This window comes from Rhincodon typus, chromosome 1 (assembly GCF_021869965.1).
Source record: "Rhincodon typus isolate 14 chromosome 1, sRhiTyp1.1, whole genome shotgun sequence".
In the NCBI taxonomy this organism is placed as follows: Eukaryota; Metazoa; Chordata; class Chondrichthyes; order Orectolobiformes; family Rhincodontidae; genus Rhincodon; species Rhincodon typus.
In genome coordinates, this window is record NC_063332.1 from 141474057 (window position 1) to 141498777 (window position 24721).

Consider the following 24721-nt stretch of genomic DNA (forward strand, 5'->3'; position numbering starts at 1 on the left):
AATTATATGCCCATCATTAAATAAAATGAGGGAGCAAAGATCTTGGGTGTCCGTTTGTGGAGGATGTTTGGATCTGAAAGGGTTAATAATTAATTCTGCACAGTAGGCACTACCCTCTGTAATGTTATGTCATGGGGACTTTGAGCAGAGGAAAAGACAGAGCTGAGGCTAATGTGCTCTTAACTGTCACGAATAATGTAAATCCTATTCATGTAATTTATAAATTGTTGCATTAATGCAATAGACTTCCTTCTGTTTACTTAACAATGCTTTTCTAGTTAGATCAGAAAGCTGGCTATCTTCACCCACATGATACCATTTAGGGATAGGAGGAAATCATACACTGACCAGGGGGTAGACAGAAAAAAATGTATACACAAATATAGAATATGCTGACAAGAGCTTGGTCCATTAAAGCGAAATAAATAGTTACAAGAGGAATTATTCAATTTTCCTTTGGCTGTAAACAGTTATTTTGGTGAAGTTGAGAACAAATTGCCATAGTATTGTTTTGGACTTATTAAGGCACATCATTTGAAATTGATTCTATGCAATGGTCAATTTGAAGTTGTATGGCATTAAGAACATAGAAAATGGAAGGAAATGGTATAGATTATTTGGCCCCCTTGAACTGCTCCACAATTCAATAAAATCATGGCTAATTTGTGATCATAACTCCATTTCCCTGTTTGCACACCATAACATTTGACTCCTTTGTATATCAAAAAATACACTTAGCCGATCAATAGATAAACTCATTTTCATTTGTGCAGCTAATCAAGATGCCCATTGTTAACTTGTGGTTAAACTATAATTTCATGGAAATCACTTTTATATTTGAAGAACACAACTTTTAGAAAAGTAAGCCTATTCCATTGAATTAGAAAAGCTGACATACAAATAACATTTTAGCAATTTATGTCAAGTTTATAATTCTAATTATTTTAGCAGCTAATTCGCCAAAGACTGATTGGCACATTGGTCGTCCTTAACTATGCAACTAATAAGCACATTGAAATAACGTACAGATGCAGCCGCTTTCACGAGCTGCAATTGTGCTGAACAATATTTTCTTAATTTCCAACAGCGGGAAGTCAGTCAGCTAATATACAACTAATATAGTTGTATTGTTCTCAGGCGTGCAAAGCCTTGTAGCATTGGGATAGCCTAACTGTAAGCATAACAAACTGTGACAACCATTGCTAATAACAGGAACAAAGAAAAAAGAAATGTTAGCACATTAGTGGTAGCCCAGTATTTGACATGGTAAAAATTGTTAAGGAAAGAAAGTACCTTGCAAATGTAGCCACTATTACAATGTGGGAAGCATGGCAGCCTGTTTACAGACAGCAAACTTTGTGATATGTGAAACGTAAATGTTGACCTGCATATTCACATTCACAGTTCGGGTTTTAGCACTCCATCTGACAGACAACACCTCTGACACCACAACAGTCCCCTAGTATGGCACTGGAGTGTCGGTCTTGAGTTATATGCGGACATCCTGGAGTAGAACTTGAACTTGGAGCTTTGTTGCTGAAAATTGCTCATATACAGGCATTAATCCGGGCGCTACAAATAGGTAAATCCACATAAATACTGTGCATAGTACAGTTTCACAATCATTCCACACATAAGGGTGGCACGGTGGCTCAGTAGTTGGCACTGCTGCCTCAGTGCTAGGGACCCGGGTTCGATTCCATTCTCGGGTGACTGTCTGTGTGGAGTTTGCGCATTCTCCCCGTGTCTGCGTGGGTTTCCTCCGGGTGCTCCGGTTTCCTCCCACAATCCAAAGATGTGCAAGCTAGATGGATTGGCCATGCTAAATTGCCCATAGTGTTCAGGGATGTGTAGATTAGGGGGATAGGTCTGGGTGGGATGCTCTGTGGGTCAGTGTGGACTTGTTGGGCCGAAGGGCCTGTTTCCACACTGTAGGGATTCTATGATTAGCTATTCATAAAATGATTGATTTATGTTCCAATAGTGGTACTTTCACACAAGTTGATGCTAAATTCAAGAATTGATTAAAAACAAAATATATTAAAAATAGCAAGTGAAGCAGCATCTGAGGAGAGACAAATAGAGCTAACTGTTCACTGATGACCTTTAATCTGAATTGAGATAAATTAAAAGCATAATCTGTTCGGATGAAGGGTCTGACCAGAAACAATGACTGCTTCTTTCTCACAGATGCTACCTTACCTGCTGAGTATTTTCTGTCTTCATTGCAGTTAAAAACAAATGTTTTTAAGAAAGTGAAATGGGGGAGAGAATGGGGGAATAAAAAGCAAAAGGGAAGGCGGATGTGCAGATGGAAGTTCAGAGAGATTAATTGATAACAGTGTTGTCGTGCAGGGCCAAGGGGCCAGATGAAACAAGTAAAGGAAAAGAAACAAACAGAGAATGCTGGGAAAACTCAGCAGGTCTGGCTGCATCTATGGAGAGAGAAACAGTGTTAACATTTTGAGCCCAGTATGACTTCTTTAGAACTGGACATGAAACATTATCACTATTTCTTTCTCCAAAGATAGTGCCAGACTTGCTGAGTTGGTTCAGCATTCTCTGTGTCAAGTTTACAGAATCTATTATTTTGCTTTTGTTGGTTCTCTTTATTAGGACTCTTGTGGCTAAAAGGCGCAAAGGATAGGGGGAGAAAGTGGGAACAGGGTGCTGAATTGGATGATGCACCTTGATTATGTTGAATGGTGGAGCAAGCTCAAAGGGCTGAATGGTCTACTCCTGTTCCTATTTTCTATTTTAAAGAAACAAAATGTGCATATAGAGAAGGTATGAATGATAAATATTGTCAGAAAACAAAAATGAGATTAAAACAGATCGTTACAAAGAAGAGAGAAAGAGTCAGGAAAGAGTGTGCACTCTGAAATTCTTCAACTCAACAATATGTCCATATAGCAATAAGTATGTACTCAAAAGATGAGGTGCTGTGCATATCCTTCAAAAGTAATTGAGCTTTATTGTCCTTGACTCCCTGCAGTGTTCAGAGAGATCATTATAAAGTAGAGAATTGATAAGCTTCCTGAAGATCTGAGTCACGCTTGTGGACTGAAAGAAGGTATTCTGCAAAGTGGGAAACCAGTCTGCACTTGATCTCCCCAAGTTGGAATAAACTGCAATGTGAGCAGTGATAACAATATACTGATTGAAAAAGTAGAGTAAATCTCTGTGTCATCTAGGAGGTGTGTTGGACAATGAAGAAAGAAGTGGTAAAAGGGCAGGTATAATCCTGAGCGTGCATTTAATGTTTTAACGAAGATCTGCAGCTCGGGTTGTGGCTGGAGTTGTTGGTTGGTTTGCGTGCAAACATTTCATGTTGTCTAGCCTCTGTTGAAGTGCTGCTGTTCTGTTCCGTTCTGAATTTGTGTGGTCTGGTCATGGTGGGTAGTTCTGTTTCAGGTTTTGCTCTGTAGTGGTATGTAGATGGGGTCTATTTAAACACAAAAACCAAAAGAACTGCAGATACTGTAAATCAGGAACAAAAACAAAGTTGCTGGAAAAGCTCAGCAGGTCTGGCAGCATCTGTGAAGGAGAAGACAGAGTTAACGTTTCGTGTCCGGTGACCCTTCCTCAGAACTGTTCTGAAGGTCACCGGCCCCAAATCGTTAACTCTGTCTTCTCCTTCACAGATGCTGCCAGACCTGCTGAGCTTTTCTAGCAACTTTGTTTTTGTGTCTATTTTAACATGTTTGTTTATGGCACCAGTGGTTGAAAAACCAGGCTTCCAAGAATTCTCGTGCTTGTCTTTGTTTTGCTTGTCCTCATACTATTACGTTGTCCCAGTTAAACTGATGTCCTTTGTCAGAGTGAATAGAAACGAGGGAGAGTTGGTCATGCCATTTTGCTGCAAGTTGGTGTTCGCGTATCCCTGTGGCGAGTTTCCTGCCCATTTGTCCTATGCAGTGCTTCTCACAATTGCTACATGGTACTTTGTATATCACATTTGTTCTGCTCATTGTGGGTATGGAGTATTTCGTCGTCGAGAGTAGCTGACGAAGTGTGGCTATGGATTTGAGTGTTATCATTATTCCAAGAGGTCATAGGAGACTCGTAGTCAGTACCAATATATTTCTAATACAGGGTGGCCAGTGTATTCACTCCAACGAAGAAGGACATCAGTTTAATTGGGACAACATAACAGTATGAGAACAAGCAAAACAAAGACAAGCATGAGGATCCCTGGAAGCCTGGTTTTCAACCACTGGTGCCATAAACAGACATGTTGAAATAGACCCCATCTACATACCACTAAGGACCAAAACCAGAAACAAAACTATCCACGATGACAGACTGGACAATATAACTTCAGAACAGAACAGAACAACAGCACTTCAACAGAGGCCAGACAGCACTGAAGGTGTCACCTAGAAGGGGGACGAAATGGTTCGGTGAACCAACCAACAACTTGAGCGTGCATTGTTAAGGTGCCAAGGGAAGGGGTTTTTGGGGGTGATTGAGAAGAACAATAGGACAGAGCATTACCTACAAAGTGCTGAAAAAGAAAGAGAGGTGAAGATGTATTTGGTGAAATCACATATGGTTAGTAGAAATGGCAGAGATATTCTATTGAATATGGAGTCTGGAGGGATGAAAGCTGAGGACACACTGAGGCAAGAACTAATTATTTTCGTTTCTTCTCTATTTTGTTTTCAGGAAATATTACTGTTGTTCCAATTCTGAAAACCATTGGCTTAGGCCTTGGTGTTTTAATCTGGGCTGCATTTAATCTCCTGATGGGATGGGCAAGTTCTAGGTAAGTCCAGATAGCTAACTGCACACATCTGATATTACCATCACTGCTCACTTTGATTTAAAGACTTCAAGTGTAGTGGACAGTTTTTTTATTATGGGAGGATGAATGTATTCCATTCGTGCAGTCCTACTACTCTGGGACTCTTGCTGTAGTTTATGTTAATGCTGTTTGTTGCTACAGTCTGAGTAGGAAAACTTACATGAAGTATCTTATTGCAATTTGGATTTTGTACAGTGAATAGTCATAATCGCCAGTTGAGAGAAAATGTTGAGAAAACAGTGTAATATCTGTGATTGATTAGTATATGAAGATGACTGTCTAAACGTTTGTTACAATCTAGCTAGGGACCATTAACCTTTTTATTTAAAGTAGACAGAGTTTGAAATCCTAGGGACTTGCTAAAGAGAATAAAGATTTCATGGTTTCAGCAAACAATACATGTACTATATCAGGTTAGAAAAGTAAAATGAACTATAACTACACAACTTATATTCTTATCCAGAATTAACACAAAAGAAATATGGGGTTAACAGATCACCTGTGGTCGGTACCCCACAGAGAACATAAAACATCAATGTTGAACAACGCTTAGAGGAAGCACTGAGGATGGCAAAGGCACAAAATGTACTCTGGGTGGGGGATTTCAATGTCCACCACCAAGAGTGGCTCAGCAGCAGTACTACTGATCGAGCTGGTCCGGTCCTAAAGGACATATCTGCAAGATTGGGTCTGCAGCAGGTGGTGAGGGAACCAACAAGAGGGAAAAATATACTTGACCTTATCCTTACTAATCTGCCAGCTGCAATTGCATCTGTCCATGACAGTATTGATAAGAGTGACCGTTGTACAGTCCTTGTGGAGACAAAGTACCACCTTCACATTGAGAACAACCTCCATCATGTTGTGTGGCATGATCACAGTGCTAAATGGGACAGACTTAGCACAGATCTAGCAACTCAACACTGGGCATCCATGAGACACTGTGGGCCATCAACAGTAGCAGAATTGTACTCCAGCACAATCTGTAACCTCATGGCCTGATATATCCCCCACTCAATCATTACCATCAAGCCAGGGTATCAACCTGGTGAAGCCACCAGACTACTTGCATGCCAAACAGCGAAAGCAGCTAGTGATAGACAGAGCTACGCGATCCCACAACCAATGGATCAGATCTAAGCTCTGCAGTCCTGCCACATCCAGTCGTGAATCACCATCATGTGGACAATTAAACAACTCACTGAAGGAGGAGATTCCACAAATATCCCCATCCTCAATGATGGAAGAGCCCAGCACATCCGTGCAAAAGATAAGGCTGAAGCATTTGCAGCAATCTTCAGCCAGAAGTGTCAAGTGGATGATCCATCTCGGCCTCCTCCAGTGGTCCCCAGCATTACAGATACCAGTCTTCAGCCAATTCCATTCACTCCACGTGATATCAAGAAACGGTTGGAGACACTGGATACTGCAAAGGCTACAGGGCCTGACAACATTCCGGCAATAGTCTGAAGACTTGTGCTCCAGAACTTGCAGCTCCCCTAGCCAAGCTGTTCCAGTACAGTGACAACGCTGGTATCTACCCGACAATGTGGAAAATTGGTCATTGTTGGAACTTGTGCAGCATGAATATTACCTGCCGCTTGTCAAACCAAACCAGATATTGTCTAGGTCTCACTGCACTTGGATATGGACTGCTTCAGCATCTGAGGAGTCCCTGGTACCGACTGGTGCAGCCATCAATGAACATCCTCATTACTGACCCAATGATGGAGAGAAGGTCATTAACGAAGCAACTGGTGATGGTTGGGCCTAGGACACTACCCTGAGGAACTCCTGCAGAAATATTCTGGAGTTGAAACGAAAGACCAGCAAGTACAAGCATCTTCTGTCATGCCAGGTATGACTTCAACCACCAGAGAGTTTCACCATGATTCCCATTAACTCCAGTTTTGCTACTGTTCCTTCCTGCCACACTCAGTCAAGTGTGGCTTTGATGTCAATGGCAGTCACACTCCTGTCATCTCACCTCTGGAATCGACTCTGTTGTTCATGTTTGAACCAAGGTTATAATGAGATCGGGGCTGAGTAACTATGTCCATTTATACTGGCTTTGTTAAATTCCCTCATTCTTATTAAAGCCTCAACATCCCCATTATCTCTGGATCAATTTTGAATTGTCTTCTGTGATATCAGGCCTGGTTTACTTAATATGTTTACAAATTTTTGCCCCTATATCTTCACTTCCCATCCCTGTTCCACGCCGTACTCTCCAATGCCAGCCCGACACTCCTTCAATCAGAAGTTCTGCAATTCCAGATTTTACGTTATGAACTATTAAGTGTAAAAGGAGAATGACCAGTCTCAGTGAGGTTACACGTGATTTAGTAGTATATGACCTGCCAAAAGTTGCTTCCTCATTTCAAAAACAAAACTGAAAATGACCAAGCATGAACTTTATCAGAATTGGGTAACATAATGCATCAATTCGTTCCAGCAAGGTTAGCTGAAAACTTTTTCAGACTGACTGATTTGATTAAAATCTTCAGACTGTTTCTGCTGATTATAAGATGTATTTATATATGTCAAGTGAATTGGGCAGGTTGTGTTTACTTTTGCTGTGGGCATTAGTTAACATATTATTTTTCACTGAACGAGCAAAACCAGAGTACTTTGTACAGAAACTAAAAATACCACATTGCATGGGATGCTGTCTTGAGTTTAAGATCAAACTCCAGGAAATTTTTCTTTACATGTATTTCTCCTGTGCTCCATCCTTGACTGTGTTAGTGAGAATGACTCTCAAGAAAATATAATTTCATAGTTGTCACAGTAAATTTTGGCAGCATAGTGAAAGGACACATGCTGGATTTCTCTGTAACTGTCACAGATATAGAATCATGCAAAAGGAACTTGATGCTTCCATTTGGCAGATTCTGTTTTCAAGTTAAGTGCTGTGTGGAATGGTAGATTAGCCTGCATCAGGCATGCAAATGTGTGTTAGTGAATAACATACTACTCAGGGAAATTGCCAATCCTTAATTTTTATAACATTTCCCACATAATTTACAGATGGGCAATAGGTGCTGACCTATTCAGCATTGCTCATTTTCCATGAATAAATAAAGCATTTCATTTTTGGATGGTAATAAGAGATATTTCAGTAAATACTAACCTTGTGAATTAGCCGTGGGTGACATGATATTGTGTTTTACTGTCATGTCTGTAAATAAAGATCTTCATGCATTATTGCCAATTAGAGTGAAATTGAAAGAATTTATTTCAAATACTGTCAGTCCTAGATTCAGGCAGATTCCTTTTCAACATGGAATTTAAAATGCTTAACAACATGATTGTTACGTGGAACAATCCCTCTTCCGTACCTACACCGGCCCTAAACCCCACCTCTTCCTCCGTTACATTGATGACTGTATCGGCGCTGCCTCGTGCTCCCACGAGGAGCTCGAACAGTTCATACACTTCACTAACACCTTCCACCCCAACCTTAAGTTTACCTGGACCATCTCTAACACCTCTCTCCCCTTCCTGGACCTCTCTGTCTCCATATCGGGCAACCACCTAGAAACCGATATTCATTTCAAGCCCACCGACTCCCACAGCTACCTAGAATACTCCTCCTCCCACCCACCTTCCTGCAAAAATGCTATCCCCTATTCCCAATTCCTTCGCCTCCGCCGCATCTGCTCCCAGGATGAGGCATTCCACTCCCGTACATCTCAGTTGTCCTCGTTTTTCAAGGACCGTAACTTCCCCTCCTCGGTGGTCGAGAACGCCCTCAACCGTGTCTCCCACATCTCCCGCACCTCATCCCTCACACCCCGTCCACGCAATAAGAACCAAAAAAGAATCCCCCTCGTCCTCACGTACCACCCCACCAACCTCCGGATCCAACGCATCATCCTCCGACACTTCCGCCATCTGCAATCCGACCCCACCACCAAAGACATCTTTCCCTCCCCACCCTTATCTGCTTTCCGGAGGGACAACTCTCTCCGTGACTCCCTTGTCCGCTCCACACTCCCCTCCAGCTCCACCACACCCGGCACTTTTCCCTGCAACCGCAGGAAGTGCTACACCTGCCCCCATACCTCCTCCCTCACCCCCATCCCAGGCCCCAAGAAGACTTTCCACATCAAGCAGATGTTCACCTGCACATCTGCCAATGTGGTATACTGCATCCGCTGTACCCGGTGTGGCTTCCTCTACATCGGGGAAACCAAGCGGAGACTCGGGGACCGCTTTGCAGAACACCTACGCTCGGTTCGCAACAAACAACTGCACCTCCCAGTCGCGAACCATTTCAACTCCCCCTCCCATTCCTCAGACGACATGTCCATCCTGGGCCTCCTGCAGTGCCACAACGATGCCACCCGAAGGTTGCAGGAACAGCAACTCATATTCCGCTTGGGAACCCTGCAGCCCAATGGTATCAATGTGGATTTCACAAGTTTCAAAATCTCCCCTCCCCCTACCGCATCCCAAAACCAGTCCAGCTCGTCCCTGCCTCCCTAACCTGTTCTTCCTCCCACCTATCCCCTCCTCCCACCTCAAGCCGCACCTCCATCTCCTACCGACCAACCTCATCCCGCCCCCTTGACCTGTCCGTCCTCCCTGGACTGACCTATCCCCTTCCTAACTCCCTACCTACACTCACCTTTCCTGGCCCCATCCCCGCCTCTTCGACCTGTTTGTTTCCTCTCCACCTATCCTCTCCTCTATCCCTCTTCTATCCGCCTCCCACTCTCTCCCTATTTATTTCAAAACCCCCTTCCCCTCCCCCTTTTCTGATGAAGGGTCTAGGCCCGAAACGTCAGCCTCTCTGCTCCTATGATGCTGCTTGGCCTGCTGTGTTCATCCAGCCCTGCACCTTGTTGTCTCGGATTCTCCAGCATCTGCAGTTCCTACTATCTATGATTGTCTCATCAGTTAACTTATTGGATTGTAAAACTGGATATTACTGCTCCAGTAGATTTCTTGGTAAAGGTATTTCAGGATGCAGTTATTTTAGGTTGATATTCTTAAAATAAAAGTTGGAGTTAATTTTGGAGACATGATGGTGATTTTTTTAAGTTAATGTGCAACAACAAACAGTAATGCAGAATATAAGCATCTGTTCAGTAGCCAGTGATGGAGTTGTTCTGCCGCTGACATTAATTTCATTGTTGAGTTATAACTTGTCTGCAGAATTGGACAGTAACTTGACACATATAAGATATGCAGGCTAATTCTCTGGGGTCATGGGTTTAAATTCCATTGTGGTAAATTGTGGAATATACATTTCATTAATTACTGGAATTAAAAACACATCTAAATGAATTCCAACCATGAAACGATCTGATTGTGTTAAAAGGCCATCTGGTTCACTAATGTTTACCAGAGAGGAAAATCTGCCGCCCTTACCAGATTTGGCTTGCATATGAATTCAAATCCACACAATATTGACTCCTGACATGGCTCACAAGGTGTGCTGTTGTATTAAACTGCTATAGGTCAGTCAAAAACCTGTCATTAACCTGGGTACTGAAAACAACAGTATATCCAGCCATGTTGACACAATAGACACTGCCTTAGTAATATCTGGGGGCTTATGTCAAAATTGGGAGAGTTGTCCCACAGACGAGTCTAGCAACTGTCTGACAATTTCACAAATATGACATCATTCCTTGCAATGTTCCAGATGCCGCCTTCACCATACGCAGGGGCAGCAGGGGCTCAGTGGTTCAATTCCAGTCTCGGGTGACTGTCTGTGTGGAGTTTGCACATTCTCCCCATGTCTGTGTGGGCTTCCTCCGGGTGCTGTGGTTTCCTCCCACAGTCCAAAGATGTGGAGGCGAGGTGGATTGGCCATGCTAAGTTGCCCATAGTGTTCAGGAATGTGTAATTAGGTGGGTTATAGGGGATGGGTCTGGGTGGGATGCTCTGAGGTTCAGTGTGGACTCATGGGGCCGAAGGGCCCGTTTCCACACTGTAGGGATTCTATGGTCTATGATTTTCTATGATATCTGGATACATGCTGTCCCACTGGCAGGATAGATATACCAGAGGTGGCAGCACCGTGGTATGCCATTAATAAGCTATTTCCCAAGGATGACATAAAGTGATTGCAGACTTCATGAAGCCTCATGGCATTAGAGTAAACATTGGCAAGGAAACTTCCTGTTGAAAGCTACAGAACAAATCAAAGAGCTCAAAACTCGGCCTCCATGAGACTTGGTGGGCCATCAGCAGCAGAATAGTAGCCAACATCTGTAACCTCATTGTCCAGCTTATCCTCTACTCCATCATTGCAATCAAGCTGGGAGATTATCCCTGATTTATCATTGTGCCAGAGCATGATGGGTGAACATTTAAACAACAAAATGGAGGAGGATGAGGCTTCAAAATTCACCCATTCTTAATGATAAGGGAATCCAACACCTCAGTGCAAAACGCAAAGGCTCAGGTATTTACAGCCTTCTGAGGTATCCAGCATCAAGGATACGTCAATCATCAGTCAATTTGATTCACTCAACATTATATCAAAAATAGTTGAAGGCCTTAGATGCAGCAAATCACTGGATACTGGCAACAGCAACATCCTGGCTATTGTAGTGAAGACCTGTGATCCATAACTGGAAGAGTTTAGCTCAGGGTCATAGGTCTTTATAACACTGCATCCACCCAACAATGTGGAAAATTACCAGGGAGTTTGCTGTCTACAAAAGCCAGGTCAAATATGATCTGTTTAATTACCACCGTTCAGCCTACTCAATCATCAGCAAAGTAATGGCCAATGCCATCAACAGTGCTGTGAAGCTGTACCTGCAATAACCTGCTCATAAGTGCTCAGTTTGGTCTCCTAGAGACTGCTTGACTCCAATGCTCATTATAATATTAGCCCAACTGTGCACACAGGAACTGAACTCCATAGGTGAAGTGATAGTGACTGCCTTTTATATCAGGAAAATATTTGATCAATAGTGGTCTCAATGACCTCTAGGAAAATTGAAATCAATGGGAATCAGAGAAATGCTTCCAGTCTGTGGACTTATCTAGCCATGTTAATATCGTGGCTAGAAGACCAGGTAAAAAGCTGAATTGTGTGACATTTAATTCACCTCCTTGTTCCCAAAAGCTTGACCACCATCTACAAGATATAAGACAGGTTTGTGATGGACTTAACTGGACAACAATACTGAAGGAAATTGACATCATGCAGGACACAGCAGCCCCCTTAATTGACATCCTATCTATTACATTAAACAAACAAATATTCCGTCTATTACTGTTACATAGTGACAGCAGAATTTATCACATACATGATATAAATATACAAATTAAGAGCAAAAGGAGGCCATTCAGCCTCTTAAGTCTATTCCACCATTCAATAGTTTTGGTCCCCTTATTTAAGGAAGTATGTTATTTCATTGGAGACAGTTCTGAGAAGGTTCATTTAAGATGATACCTAGTATAGAGGGATTGTCTTATGAGCAAAAATTAAATAGGTTGGGACTCTACTCATTGGAAGTTAGAAGACTGAGAGGTGATAACATTGAAACATATAGAATTTTTAAGAGGCTTCACAGGATCACTGCTGAGAGGATGGTTCCCCTCATTGGGAGTCGAGGTCTAGAGGTCGTAGTCTGACTGAGATGAAGAGGAATTTCTTCACTAAAGATTTAGAGTCTTTGGAACTCCTTGCCACAGAGAGCTCTTGGGGTAGAGTCCTTGTGTATATTTAAGGCTGAGATAGATTCGTGATCAGTGAAGGAATCAAGGATTATTGAGAAAAGGCAAGAAAATCAATGTGAGGAATGTTGGGTCATCCATAATTATATTGAATTAACTTAGTGGCATGATGTAAAGGCAACAATCTCTCCCTCAATGTCAGCAAAACAAAGGAACTGGTTATCGAGTTCAGGAGTGGACGTGGAGGACGCACCCCTGTTCTGTATTAATGGCACTAATGGACGTGGTTGAGAGTTCCTAGGAGTAAATATCACCAATGATCTGTCCTGGTCCATCTACGTCAACACTACAGTCAAGAAAGCATACCAACACCTCTATTTCCTCAAGGCTAAGGAAATTTGCATGCCCACAATGACTCTGAGCAATTTTTACAGAAGCACCATAGAAAGCATCCTATCCAGATACATCACAGCTTGGTATGGCAACTGTTCTGCCCAAAACCACAAGAAATTAGAGAGTTGTGAATGCAGCCTAGTCCATCACAAAAACCAGTCTTCCTTCCATTGACTCCATCCACAATTCCCGTTGCCTCGGGAAAGCAGCCAATATAATCAAAGACCCCTCCCACCCCAGTTATACCCTCTTCTGTCAGGCAGAAGAAACAAAGTTTGAGAAAATATACCAACAGATTTAAGAACAGCTTCTTCCCCACTTTATGAATGGACCTCTCACTCATTAGGGTTGATTTTTCTCTGCACCTTTTCTGTAGCTGTAACACTGTATTCTGTCCTCTTACCCTGATGTGTTTATGTAAGGTATGATTTGTCTGGTTGGCATGCATTACACTACTTTTCACTGTATCTTGGTACATGTGACAATAAGAAATCAAATCAAATCAAATCACTGCCTGCTCCTGTTCCTATTTCTCATGGTCTTGATGTTAAGATTATAGCTGATCTGTTTGTCTTTTGAAAAAAACACTCCTCATTTCTGTCTTCAAAGTGTGACTCCTAATGTTTAAACTATTCTTCTAGTTCTGGACTAACTACAACTTTTCATATCCACCTCGTCAAGACCATTTAGGATGTAATATACTTAATCAAGTCAACCATCACTCTGCTAAAGTCCAATTGTTGAGTTTCGCAGGCAAATTCTGTTTTTTTGCCCAAAACCGCAAGAAAGTAGAGAGTTGTGAATGCAGCCTAGTCCATCACAAAAACCAGTCTTCCTTCCATTGACTCCATCCACAATTCCCGTTGCCTCGGGAAAGCAGCCAATATAATCAAAGACCCCTCCCACCCCAGTTATACCCTCTTCTGTCGGGCAGAAGAAACAAAGTTTGAGAAAACATACCAACAGATTTGTTTGTTTCAGATCTCCAACATCTGCACTTCGTTTTATGCAAGAGCCTTTTAGGTTTGAATGCTCAGTAATCATTGGCGGGGTTGCAAGTAGTGAGGAGGATTGTCAAAGGATACAGTGGGATATAGATAGATTGCAGGTTTCTAATCTTATCAAAGTTGAATTAGGAAAATTAACAAAACAGATCACTGGACTCAAAACGTTAACTCTTTTTTCTTCACAGATGCTGGCAGATTTGTTGAGTTTCTCCAGCAATTTCTGGGTTTTTTTTTATTTTTAGATCTCCAGCATCCACAGTTCATTGTTTTATGCATAAGCCTTTTTAGGTTTGAATACTGAGTGATTATTGGCAGAGTTACAGACAGAGAGGACGGTTGCCAAAAGATATGGCGGGATATAGATAGATTGCAGATTTGGGTAGAGAAATGGCAGACAGAGTTTAATCTGGACAAATGCAAGGTGCTGTGTTTTGGAAGATCAAATTCAGGTGCGAATGATACAATGAATGGAAGAACTCTTAGGAGCTTTGACATACACAGGGATCTGGGCGTGCATGTCCACAGATCCCTGAAAGTGGCTACAGTTGGATAAAGTGGTCAAGAAGGCACACAGCACACTTGCCTTCATTGGCTGGGGCATCAAATACAAAAGTTGGCAAGTTATGTTACAGCTGTACAAAACTTCAGTTAGGCTACATTTGGAAAATTGTGTGCAGTTCTGGTCACCACTCCACGAGAAGGATGTTGATGCTTCGGAGAGTGTGTCGAGAACGTTTACCAGGATTTTGCCAGGTCTGGAGGGTTTTAGTTATAAGGAGAGGTGGATAAACTCAGATTGTTTTCAGTGGAAGGATGGAGGCTGAGAGCTGATCTGATAGAGGTCTACAAAATTTTGACAGACATAGATAGGGTGGATAGTCAGACTTTTTCCCAGATAGAAAAAGGGCGCAAGTTCAAGGTGAGAGGGGGAAAGTTTAGGGGAGAAGTGCAGGGAAAATTTTTCACACAGAGGGTGGTTAATGTTTTAAAAACACTGCCAGTGGAGGTGGTGGAAGCAAGCACGTCAGCTACGTTTAATCATGCCTTGATAGACACATGAACAGGAGGATAGAAACTGCGCATGTGCGATAAGTCGCAGGTTGAAATATGAATTAGAATTGGCACAGGCTTAGTGGACTGAAGGGCCTGTTCCTGCACTGTATTGAATTGAATTGTATTTGGATAACCACACAGACACAGTGGGTCAAATTGTCACCTTCTGCACTGCAAAGATTCTGAAATCACAGGAGCCAGTTATGTTTTACATTTGACCATGGTGCTTAGAAAACTCATCGTAGGTGTAGTAGTGACGTTGAGGTGACAAACCATTGGCTGTGACATCTCTGGGATGTGGGGCATAATAATCCAGGGTTATAATTCTGATTTGCTATTCAGTGAGCTCAGACGTTTACAGACATCAAATGAGGATATAGTTCTGTATCAAGATTAACAAATGAAAAGTGATCTTTTGGTGAGATGTCGAAACATACTAGTGCCTGCAACATTCTTCCTGATACTTTTTCTAGAAGCAAAGGAAAATCAGACTTGAAGCATTGAATGTCTGCTCATGTAATATGCCGGCTGTTTCTCATATCACTTTGGCTTATAGATAAAGTTCATGGTGCCTCCTTAAATTGCAGTACCCTTTTATTTATTTCCAATTGTCCTGGTTTTTCGACCATTCCTGGTTCTTTGCCAGAAATGTACCCAGTAAATATATTTACTATTCTTTTCCAAACCATTTTTCATCCTGATTGTATGGTTGTTATCTGTGCAGACGTTATGTGACTAGTTTCTCTTCATAAACAAAATTCCACCTTCCTGGAACCAGTTTTATGAATTTCCTTCGCACTTGCTGCAGGGCCTTCATGTTCTTCCTGAAGTGCAAAGGCAGAAACTGGATGCAGTACTCCAACTGAGACGAACTAGTGTCTTATATAAGTTCAACATAACCTCCCTGCTCCTCTTCTCTATATATTCTAATCTTAATGATGTTGACTGTGCATTTCCTTCTTCTGCTGAATTCAGCTTCCTCATTGTAATGGTCTTCAATTTTTATCAGCAGTGGGTCTGTTGGAACTTCTATTTCTTGGATACAATAGCATATTGATCTTGATATTAATCCTAATGAAATCAACTGATTCCGCCCGTACCAAAGTTGTTTTTTTTGCATGTTCATCCCAGTAACTTTTTTTTCTCTTTCTATTTGAAAATTATATTATGCTCATCCTGTCTCTACCTGCTTCCTTCAGTTCTTTCTAAAATTTTCTTGCATTTGAACATACAATGCTCAATTGTCAGATAATTCCTCACTCCTGTGCTTCGGTGGTTGAATTTCTATATCCCGACTGTGTATGTATTTGTTGATTATTGTTGTTATCACCGTAGCACTGTTGACTCTGACCCAAGAATAAAAACAGTCATAATTCTCACAGACGTCATTAATTATTTCTGAGAACCATTTCTCTAATGGTGATGCAAAGGCTGCAGAAGACTCTACGTTGAAGTTGTTGAGCTCAATGTACAGAATAGCCACTTCTTCTTCTTCAGAACTCCCTTAGTGGTTTTTCTCTTATAAGCTCAGCTAAAATATCACTGAAATTATCTTTTCTATGACCGTTGCCCTTAGTTTTACATTTAATTCCATTAACTCAGCATTCCACAAAGCAGGTATCATAGTAGCGCCTTCTTAAGTTTTAGGGAAGAAATGCTGGCTTTACCAGTATCACACATATCCCATTAGTGAACAAAAATAAAGCTGCTCTAATTGGTACAGAAAAAACTGAACACACAGGTAGATTCATTTGTTAGAAGCTTTAAGCAGTCATCTATGATGACAATTATGGTCATTCTAGTGATAAATACCTGTTTGAACGTAATTCCATGAAACTGACTTAACTATGAAATGGAATCTTGAACGTGGATTCTTTAATAAAATCTTTCCTCTAGTATCTAGATAGGAGATAACAAAAGGCAGAAGTCTCTAGTAGGAGTAATTTATGGGCCCTCTAATGGTAGCCTCAGGGTGGGACAGATTATAAACCAAAAATAATGGGAGTTTTTAGGAACTGCAAAAACCATGTGCAAATTTAGTCTTCATATTGATTGGACAAAATATATTTGGCAAAAGAAGCCTAGAATAATAATTCATAGTCTATTTTGGAAGTTTCTTAGAACAACATATTCTGGAATCACCCAAGGAACAGGCATTTTAGCCTTGATAATGAAGTAGGATTAATGAATAGCTCTCTTGGTAAGAATGGTCACAACATGATGAAATTTCATATTCAATTGGCTACAGTGGTTGTACATTAAAAGGCACGATGATAGATAAGTGTGGCAGACACTTGACATATTTCATAGCTCTCAAAGATATTTTCCATTATAAAAGAAAGACAATACAAGGAGGATATGGTATCTTTGGGAATAGTATCACATAGAAAGGACAAACACAGTGCAGCAAAGACTAATGGTGGGCCTGAGTGTTGAGAAAGTTTGAAAAGAAAACAAAGTGACAAAAAATGAAGAGGCAGAAATTAGAATATGGCAATAAACTAACAAGAAATATAAAAATAGTAAGATATTCCACAAATATGTAAAAAGGGAGCAAGTAATCAAGGTAGATATTGGTCCCTGAAAGGATGAGACTTGCCAGGGAATTTGAACAAATATTTTTTGATTGTCTTTACAATAGAAGATACAGCGCATCCCAAGAATGGTAGAAAATCAAGATGCAAAAGAGAAGAACTAACAATCACTCAGTTGAGAAAAAGTGCTAGGAAAACTAATGAGTTAAAGGCTGATGAGACTCCTGGACTTCATGGCATGCTTTATAGTGTCATAAGGGAGCTGGTTGCAGAGAAATAGTGGCCAAAATGGCTGTTTTCTTGCAAAATTCCTTATTTCTGAAAAGGTTCAAGCAGATTGAAAGATTGCATATATAACCCCTCCTTTCTCAAAAAGAGAGAGACCAAAACAAAAACTATTGTCCGGTCAGTTTAATATCTGTCACCAGGAATACACTAAAATCCATTATTAAGGAAGTAGCAGCAGGACATTTGAAAAATCATAATACAGTCAAGCAGAATCAGAATAGCCCTGTTAAAGGTATTGTCGAGAGCCCAGAGAACACCGCCTCCAGTTATTGGCTTATAAAGAGAGGAGAAGAGTCAATTCTCATAACCTCACAAATTACTTTATTAGTGTATTAAACAGGATGTGTTGCTTAAATGTTTTTATCATAAAACTAGACATTATATATTTTCCCACAAACTGAACTGTGTCCTACTTATACACCCACTAGAGTCCTCTGACACGCCCCAAGTAGTCACAGAACATAAAAGCTAATACCCAATCAGGATACCTGCTACTGCTGATGAGAGCTGACGCTGGCCAGGCGCTGCACACGATGTCATCACCACATCCTTTGCTTATTTGTTGTGAATTTCTAATTAAATCGCCACTTGTCTTACAGCATCTGTGTGGGAATTTGCTGTGATCAGTCACTTCTAAATGACTGTGTCTGTTTTCTGGAGGCTGCGTGATGAGTTTTATTGAGGCAATTGTGTTTGGATTGACTAAACATAGATTGCGTACTATTTAAACCATAACTATTTAATTTTGTTTTCTTTATTCATTAATGGGATGAGGGCATCGCTGGCTAGGCAGCATTTATTGCCCATCCCTAATTACCCAGAGGGCAGTTAAGAGTCAACCACATTGCTGTGGGTCTGGAATCACATGTAGGCCAGACCAGGTAAGGACAGCAGTTTCCTTCCCTAATGGACATTAGTGAACCAGATGGGTTTTTCCGGCAATCGGCAACGGATTCATGGGCATCATTAGATTCTTAATTCCAGATATTTTATTGGATTCAAATTCCACCATCTGCTGTGGCAGGATTCGAACCCCAGAATGTTATCTAGGTCTCTGGATTAACAGTCCAGCAATAATATCACAGGTGATGGCCTAGTGGTATGTAAACCATATCTAGTGAGTATTACTTAAAAGGTTATCCAAAGTGTGTGTAAAATAAGTGAATAGCAATCTTCAGTATTTACAAGGTGGACTAGATAAAAATATTCTAACACAGTTGACATATTCATGAATGATAAAAGTCAAAAGGGATTGTACAGTTCCAAAACTAACCACCCACTGAAAGAAGTTAAATCTTGTATAAAAAGAATATTTAGATGTTTTGATTCTTTATTATAACTAAACAAAACTCCTAACACTTACACCTGCAAACTCTTGCTGTACCTTTCTCATCCTATTTTCCTTCCTGTCTGTCATCATGCACTTTATTCTTCTTGTTGGTTTCTTCCCTACACAGAAGTTGAAAAAGGTAATCAAGCTGACTGCCTAACAGTGATTTTTCAAGTTATCCATAACTTCTTCCTATTCTCAATATTAACTTCTAAGAAAAAAATAAGCTTCACATATGCCTTCTGAAAACCCAATAAATAATTCCTGCATATCTCCCTTATCTGGTTAAGCCACAAATGAATGATATTGATAGCATTCCTTTTAATGTTTAAAAGGTTTTGTTCAGCCCAGATTATTTTTCCTCGTGTGACATTCCATATGCATCATTTTTTCTGACATATTCCTTCATCACTTTACAGTCTCCAACTTAATGGGTGCAAGGATGCTTCATTTTATTAACTATTTCAAAAAATAATAAAGAATTTCCATAGAAGCATTGTATGGAGTAATGCTGCAAAGTTCAGGTTTGATTGTACTGTGATTCATTTAAATTAAGCTTTGAGCACGTAGATGAATTGAAAATGGTGATACACTCAGCCGGTCTAGCAGCATTTGTGAAGAGTGTAAGAATTAATGTTCCAGGTTAAAAGCAGTTCATCAGATTTGTATTGCACAATTTATTTCAGATTTGGTTGGTTTGGCATTGACCCTGAAGAAGTGGCAAAACCTTGGTTAAACTACCTTGGAGCGGCTCTGTCTTTCATGAGGTAAACCTGTCCAGCCATTTTGAATTAAGAGTAGTTGATACAGTTCTTTTCACCAGCTACATTTATAACATGTACATGATCTGGAAATATAGATTGGTTATATTTAACTAATTTTGTATAATTGCAGGTTTTTTTTAGTATTTTTGTACAGGTTATTATTTTAGTCGATTTGTAATTCTTACAAAACAGTGATGAAAGGAATTTGTGGGGAAGCAAAAATGTCCATTCATCTGGAACCTTGACTGTTCTAATGAAATTCAAAAAATTGAATTTGGAGTCATACATTTTAATATGTTGATTTTAATACTTCTTGTTTCAGTGCCATCATATTCTTCTTTGTCAAGAGTGATGTAAATACAAGAAACTATTCTGAATCAACACTTCCGCTACTAATTGACAGTGTAAGTAGCAGTTCCCTGTGGAATTCTCGGAAAATTTCATTCAGTGGAGCAAACTCTTCTGCATATAAGTTAAATAAATTGCCTATTTTGTGTTGCCTTTAGATTTTGACTATGTATTCTGTGAATATCGTATTCAAATAATATTCCATAATGATGGAACACATAAAACATGATCAGTAAGATGCTTTTTGTTTTCTTCTTTTGTGCCTCCATTGGTCATATTGTTATTACTTCGAATCAGAAAATTATGGCTCCAGTATTTAAGTACGTTATCTAGGCTGACTAAGTATTAAAGGAGTGCTGCGGTTTCGGTGGTGTATTTCAGTTGAGATTTATACTGAGACCTCAACAACTTGCTCGGATAGAATGAAAAGACCCACGTGGAATCATTTCAAATATGGTAGAAAATTCTTTTGATGGTCTGACTAACACTCCTCACTCAATAAAAGGCACAATAATTAAGTATTTTTCATTTACTCTTTATAACACTTGCTGTTCACAAATTATCTTTTACGACATATCCATCACAACAGCACACCAAAAGTAAAACTGAAAATGCCAGAAATATTCAGTAGGTCAGAGGCATGAGAAAGAAAGCAATCGGTTTTTCAGGTCTCCATAGATATTGCCTGACTTTTGTTTGATACTTTCAGATTTTGGTTTTTATTTCAGATTTTCAAAATCTGCAGTACTTTACTTTTATGCACTTCCAAAATTTGGTTAACTCTGAAATGCTTATAGGATGCCCTACAAATGTGAAAAGTGCAATTTACATGCAAGTTCTTCCTTTTTATTGGGAAAAAATAGTGTTGTGCTTGTCAAGGAAGATGAAGAGGACATATTCTGAGGAACAAGACTTTTCATGACCCTATTTGGCATGATGTAGAGTAGGAATTACCCACAATGCACTGTCCATTGCCCATGCTGAATTCAGGTGTGCTCAAGGATTGGGCCTAGCTTTGGTTTGAAGGAATGTATAGTAGCTTTCACGCCTGTTGGCAGTTAGCCCTTTTTGCTGCAACCTGATGGGATGAAAATTCATTGGGATAGTTTATAATCTTATGCAGTTAATTTTCTGGGGCATTTGTGGCAAAGGGCTTGGGGTGTTGAGTGCAGATGTGTGATTTCTGCAAAACCAACAGCAGCTCTACGGAATGCACATGACTGTACCCTACAATTGCAACCACACTGGAGAAACCTGGGCATATGTCTCTATATTACAAGTCCAATTCCCTCAACCTTCCTCCCCACTCCTGGGAATACCGAGGTAGTGTAAAAAAGTTGGAGATGCATCATAATGGAAATTATATCCTCTCTATCTTGTTAGGATTAATGGTCGTAGGAGAAGTAATGCAGGAAAATTGATCCCGTAATGTTTGTTGAAGTTATATGACTCCATCTTATGACTAATCTAAAACAGTGCAAAATAAATTTTTCATTGTGCAGTTTAAACATGTAAAAAAAATCAAAATTCTAGAATAGATTAGTATTGTTTGATCAGCAATACATTGGGCAATTATGTACTTAAGATCTCATTAATCCACAATAGGACTATATTTCCCATGGAGTTTTAAGTTTTTTATAGTTTGTCAGCTTGAGAGTTGATCATAAGACATTTGACAACAGCTGCAAACATTGCTACGTTTACCTTGGTTAAATCTATGGTGAAATGAATAACATTTATCATGCAGACAAAGAAGACAAAATAATGGATGAATTTATGGATAGGTAATGTTTGAATAAACTACTTATGTGTTATTTATACTGTATGAAGGACATTGAGAAACACCAAATAATGACAATAAATTTCAATGTAAAGCAAAATGCTGTAAATGCTGAAAAAATAGAAATGCTGAAATTACCCTGCAAGCCAAGCAATACCAATGGAGTGAGATAGAGATAACTGGTGAAATTTAATGTCCTCCCACGGCAAGAGGTGCAGCAATGGTAATCCTGCTGCCTACCTGCCACTGCCCTGATTAAGTCAATGGTGAGATGATCCATATGAAGATAGTCAATGCCTGATTAAAAAAGCCTGCGTTGGGAAGATGCTGCCTCATTAAGAGCCAGTCACTTGCCATTGTTGCTGACCCACTCAACTCTGTGATTCACCCCTCCTGCCATCACTCACCTAAGTCTGCATCCATGAACAATTTTAAGTCTTATGTACGTTAGTACCAGCAGCAACCATTGCCTCCACAGAGCAAGGAATAGCTACCAGCCTCTGGTTGACAACTTGCATCAAATGGCACTTCTGCACTTGTGGCCCTTGATCCCTCAGGGAAGGCCGACCACTACCCAATCAAGTACCTGATTGATGGGTGATGCCTACATTGACTCCATTAAACATCTTCCAATATTTTAGATCAAAGACCTTTTATCAGAATGGTTGTGATGAAAAGTCATAAGCCTTAAATGTTAAGTCTGTTTCCTGTCCACAGATGGTGCTGACCTGCTGAGTATTTCGAACATAATCTTATATTACTGATGTTTTGTTGAATAAAACAGTAATTACATTTCTCCCTACAGTTCTGATGACTTTTTTTTACTGTAAGCAGTAAAAAATGCTCCCTCTAAGCTGGACAGGCAAAGCCGCACAATCTGCTGTCCACACTAGACCATTATTCCCATTAGGAAACACATCTACATACCCTTGTGTTGTGTCTGCATTACCATTAACTTCCTTTAATTCGGCTACATACGAAGCAATCCACAGACACTCAAATACTGAAACAATTATTTCAACTTCTTTGCATTTAGCAACCAAAATAGAACCCTCAAGTAGGTAAGTTAAGCCTCACAACCCAACTTAGCCCTTACCTGATTAATGGTGGAATTTAGTTATGAATCTAACCGACAGAATCTGTTTCTGGCTATGTCCAGGGTTTGATCCTTGTGAAGCATCATTCTCTGGAGTTCTCATAGAATCCCTACAGTGTGTGGAAACAGCCCCCTCGGCCCAACAAGTCCACACCGCCCCTCAGAGCATCCCACCCAGACCCATCCCTCATAACCCATCGATTTCTACACATCCCTGAACACTATGGGCAATATAGCATGGCCAATCCACCTAGCCTGCACATCTTTGGACTATGGGAGGAAACTGGAGCACCCAGAGGAAATCCACGCAGAAATGGGGAGAATGTGAAAACTCCACACAGACAGTCACCCGATGGTGGAATCGAACCCAGGTCCCTAGCGCTGTGAAGCAGCAGTGCTAATCACTGAGCTACCGTGCCATCCATTTTTTTAAAATCTTAGACTTAGAATCCCTACAGTGTGCAAACAGATTCTGCTGCTGAAGATTCCAAAAGTTTAATTCTTATAGGATTTTCTTCTTGTTAATCTGTGATGTGGCATTATTCATGACACTTCTGAAGTCACCAAGTCTGTGACTGAATTTCTTATCAGGGGTAGCTTCTCTGTTCCTTGTTTCATTCAGTATTAGCTGTCGATTTGAAACAGAGCCTGTCCTGCCATTAACTCCTTAAATTCTTCTGCAGGCAATCTTATTTGCTCATTTATCACAAGGCAGCTAGTTATAAAGTAGTTGTTACCTCCTCTCTCCAGGAAACAGTTTGTTTATTTTGCTTCGACTCCATTTTCCCCAGTGATTTTTAATTGCTTTCAATTCCTTTATTACACTTTGTCCTTTCCTCTCATCTAGGGAAACAGTTTATTCCAGGAAAGTTATTGCTGATTCTTTCAATCCATGAACAGTTTTTCAAGTTCTGCAGTTTACATTGTCACATTGTAAATCAATATTAAAGGGAATATTCATTGAGAATCTGAACCCAATCAGTGATGTGTGAGAAAATTCAAGTTATGTCCCTTGACATCCTTTTCCCTCCAATAGTATCTATACTTTTTTCTCTCAATACAACCAACTAACATCCACTGCTAACAGACAAAGAGCAACATAATGGAGACATGGGGACAATGGGGAAGGAAACCGGAGAGGCACAAAGTAATGGAGAACAGGCAGATTAGAAGTTCAATTGCAGGTTTGATTTATTAAGATTTAACTTTGGCAGATCATTCCATTAGAAAAAGGATTAAATGAAGATGAAGAGAGTAAATGCATTTGTACACTTAATGATTTAAGCAAATAGCAAATGAATTCTGGGGAAAGAAACAGAATTTTGGTTATGATCTATAGCATCCTGCTTAACATTTTCTCTTGTTTTTGTTTTTGAGCTAATTCTTTAATTAGCTCAAAATTCTTTGAAATGTATTTTCAAGATGCAGTTTATCATTTTTAAATTTTGAATTATGGTTTTAGATTTTATGTAGCTTTCCAAATGTAGTATTCCATTATCAGGGTGACTGTTATTGCATAAATATTCACATGCTTTGTTGTTGATTGTTTTTGCTGCATCTAGAAATTATTTGAATGATGTAGATTTTATGTGCAAGTCGCAACCTTGATTGAGTTATAGTGGTATTTTCTTGTTCATTGGTATCTTGCATTCTTATTCTGTTTTCGAATGAAAA

General features: G+C 40.2%; 1 protein-coding gene across 1 annotated transcript in view; it reads left to right on the plus strand.

The window, feature by feature from the left end:
* Positions 1–3978: 3978 nt before the first annotated feature.
* The window catches only part of tmem144a (transmembrane protein 144a), a 49803-nt gene continuing 29060 nt past the window's right edge, over positions 3979–24721 (plus strand). Inside the window, exons 1-4 of the mRNA XM_048608103.1 lie at positions 3979–4000; positions 4669–4768; positions 19746–19826; positions 20146–20227. Of these exons, the coding sequence (XP_048464060.1) occupies positions 3979–4000; positions 4669–4768; positions 19746–19826; positions 20146–20227 (285 nt within the window). The remainder of the gene's footprint in view (positions 4001–4668; positions 4769–19745; positions 19827–20145; positions 20228–24721) is intronic.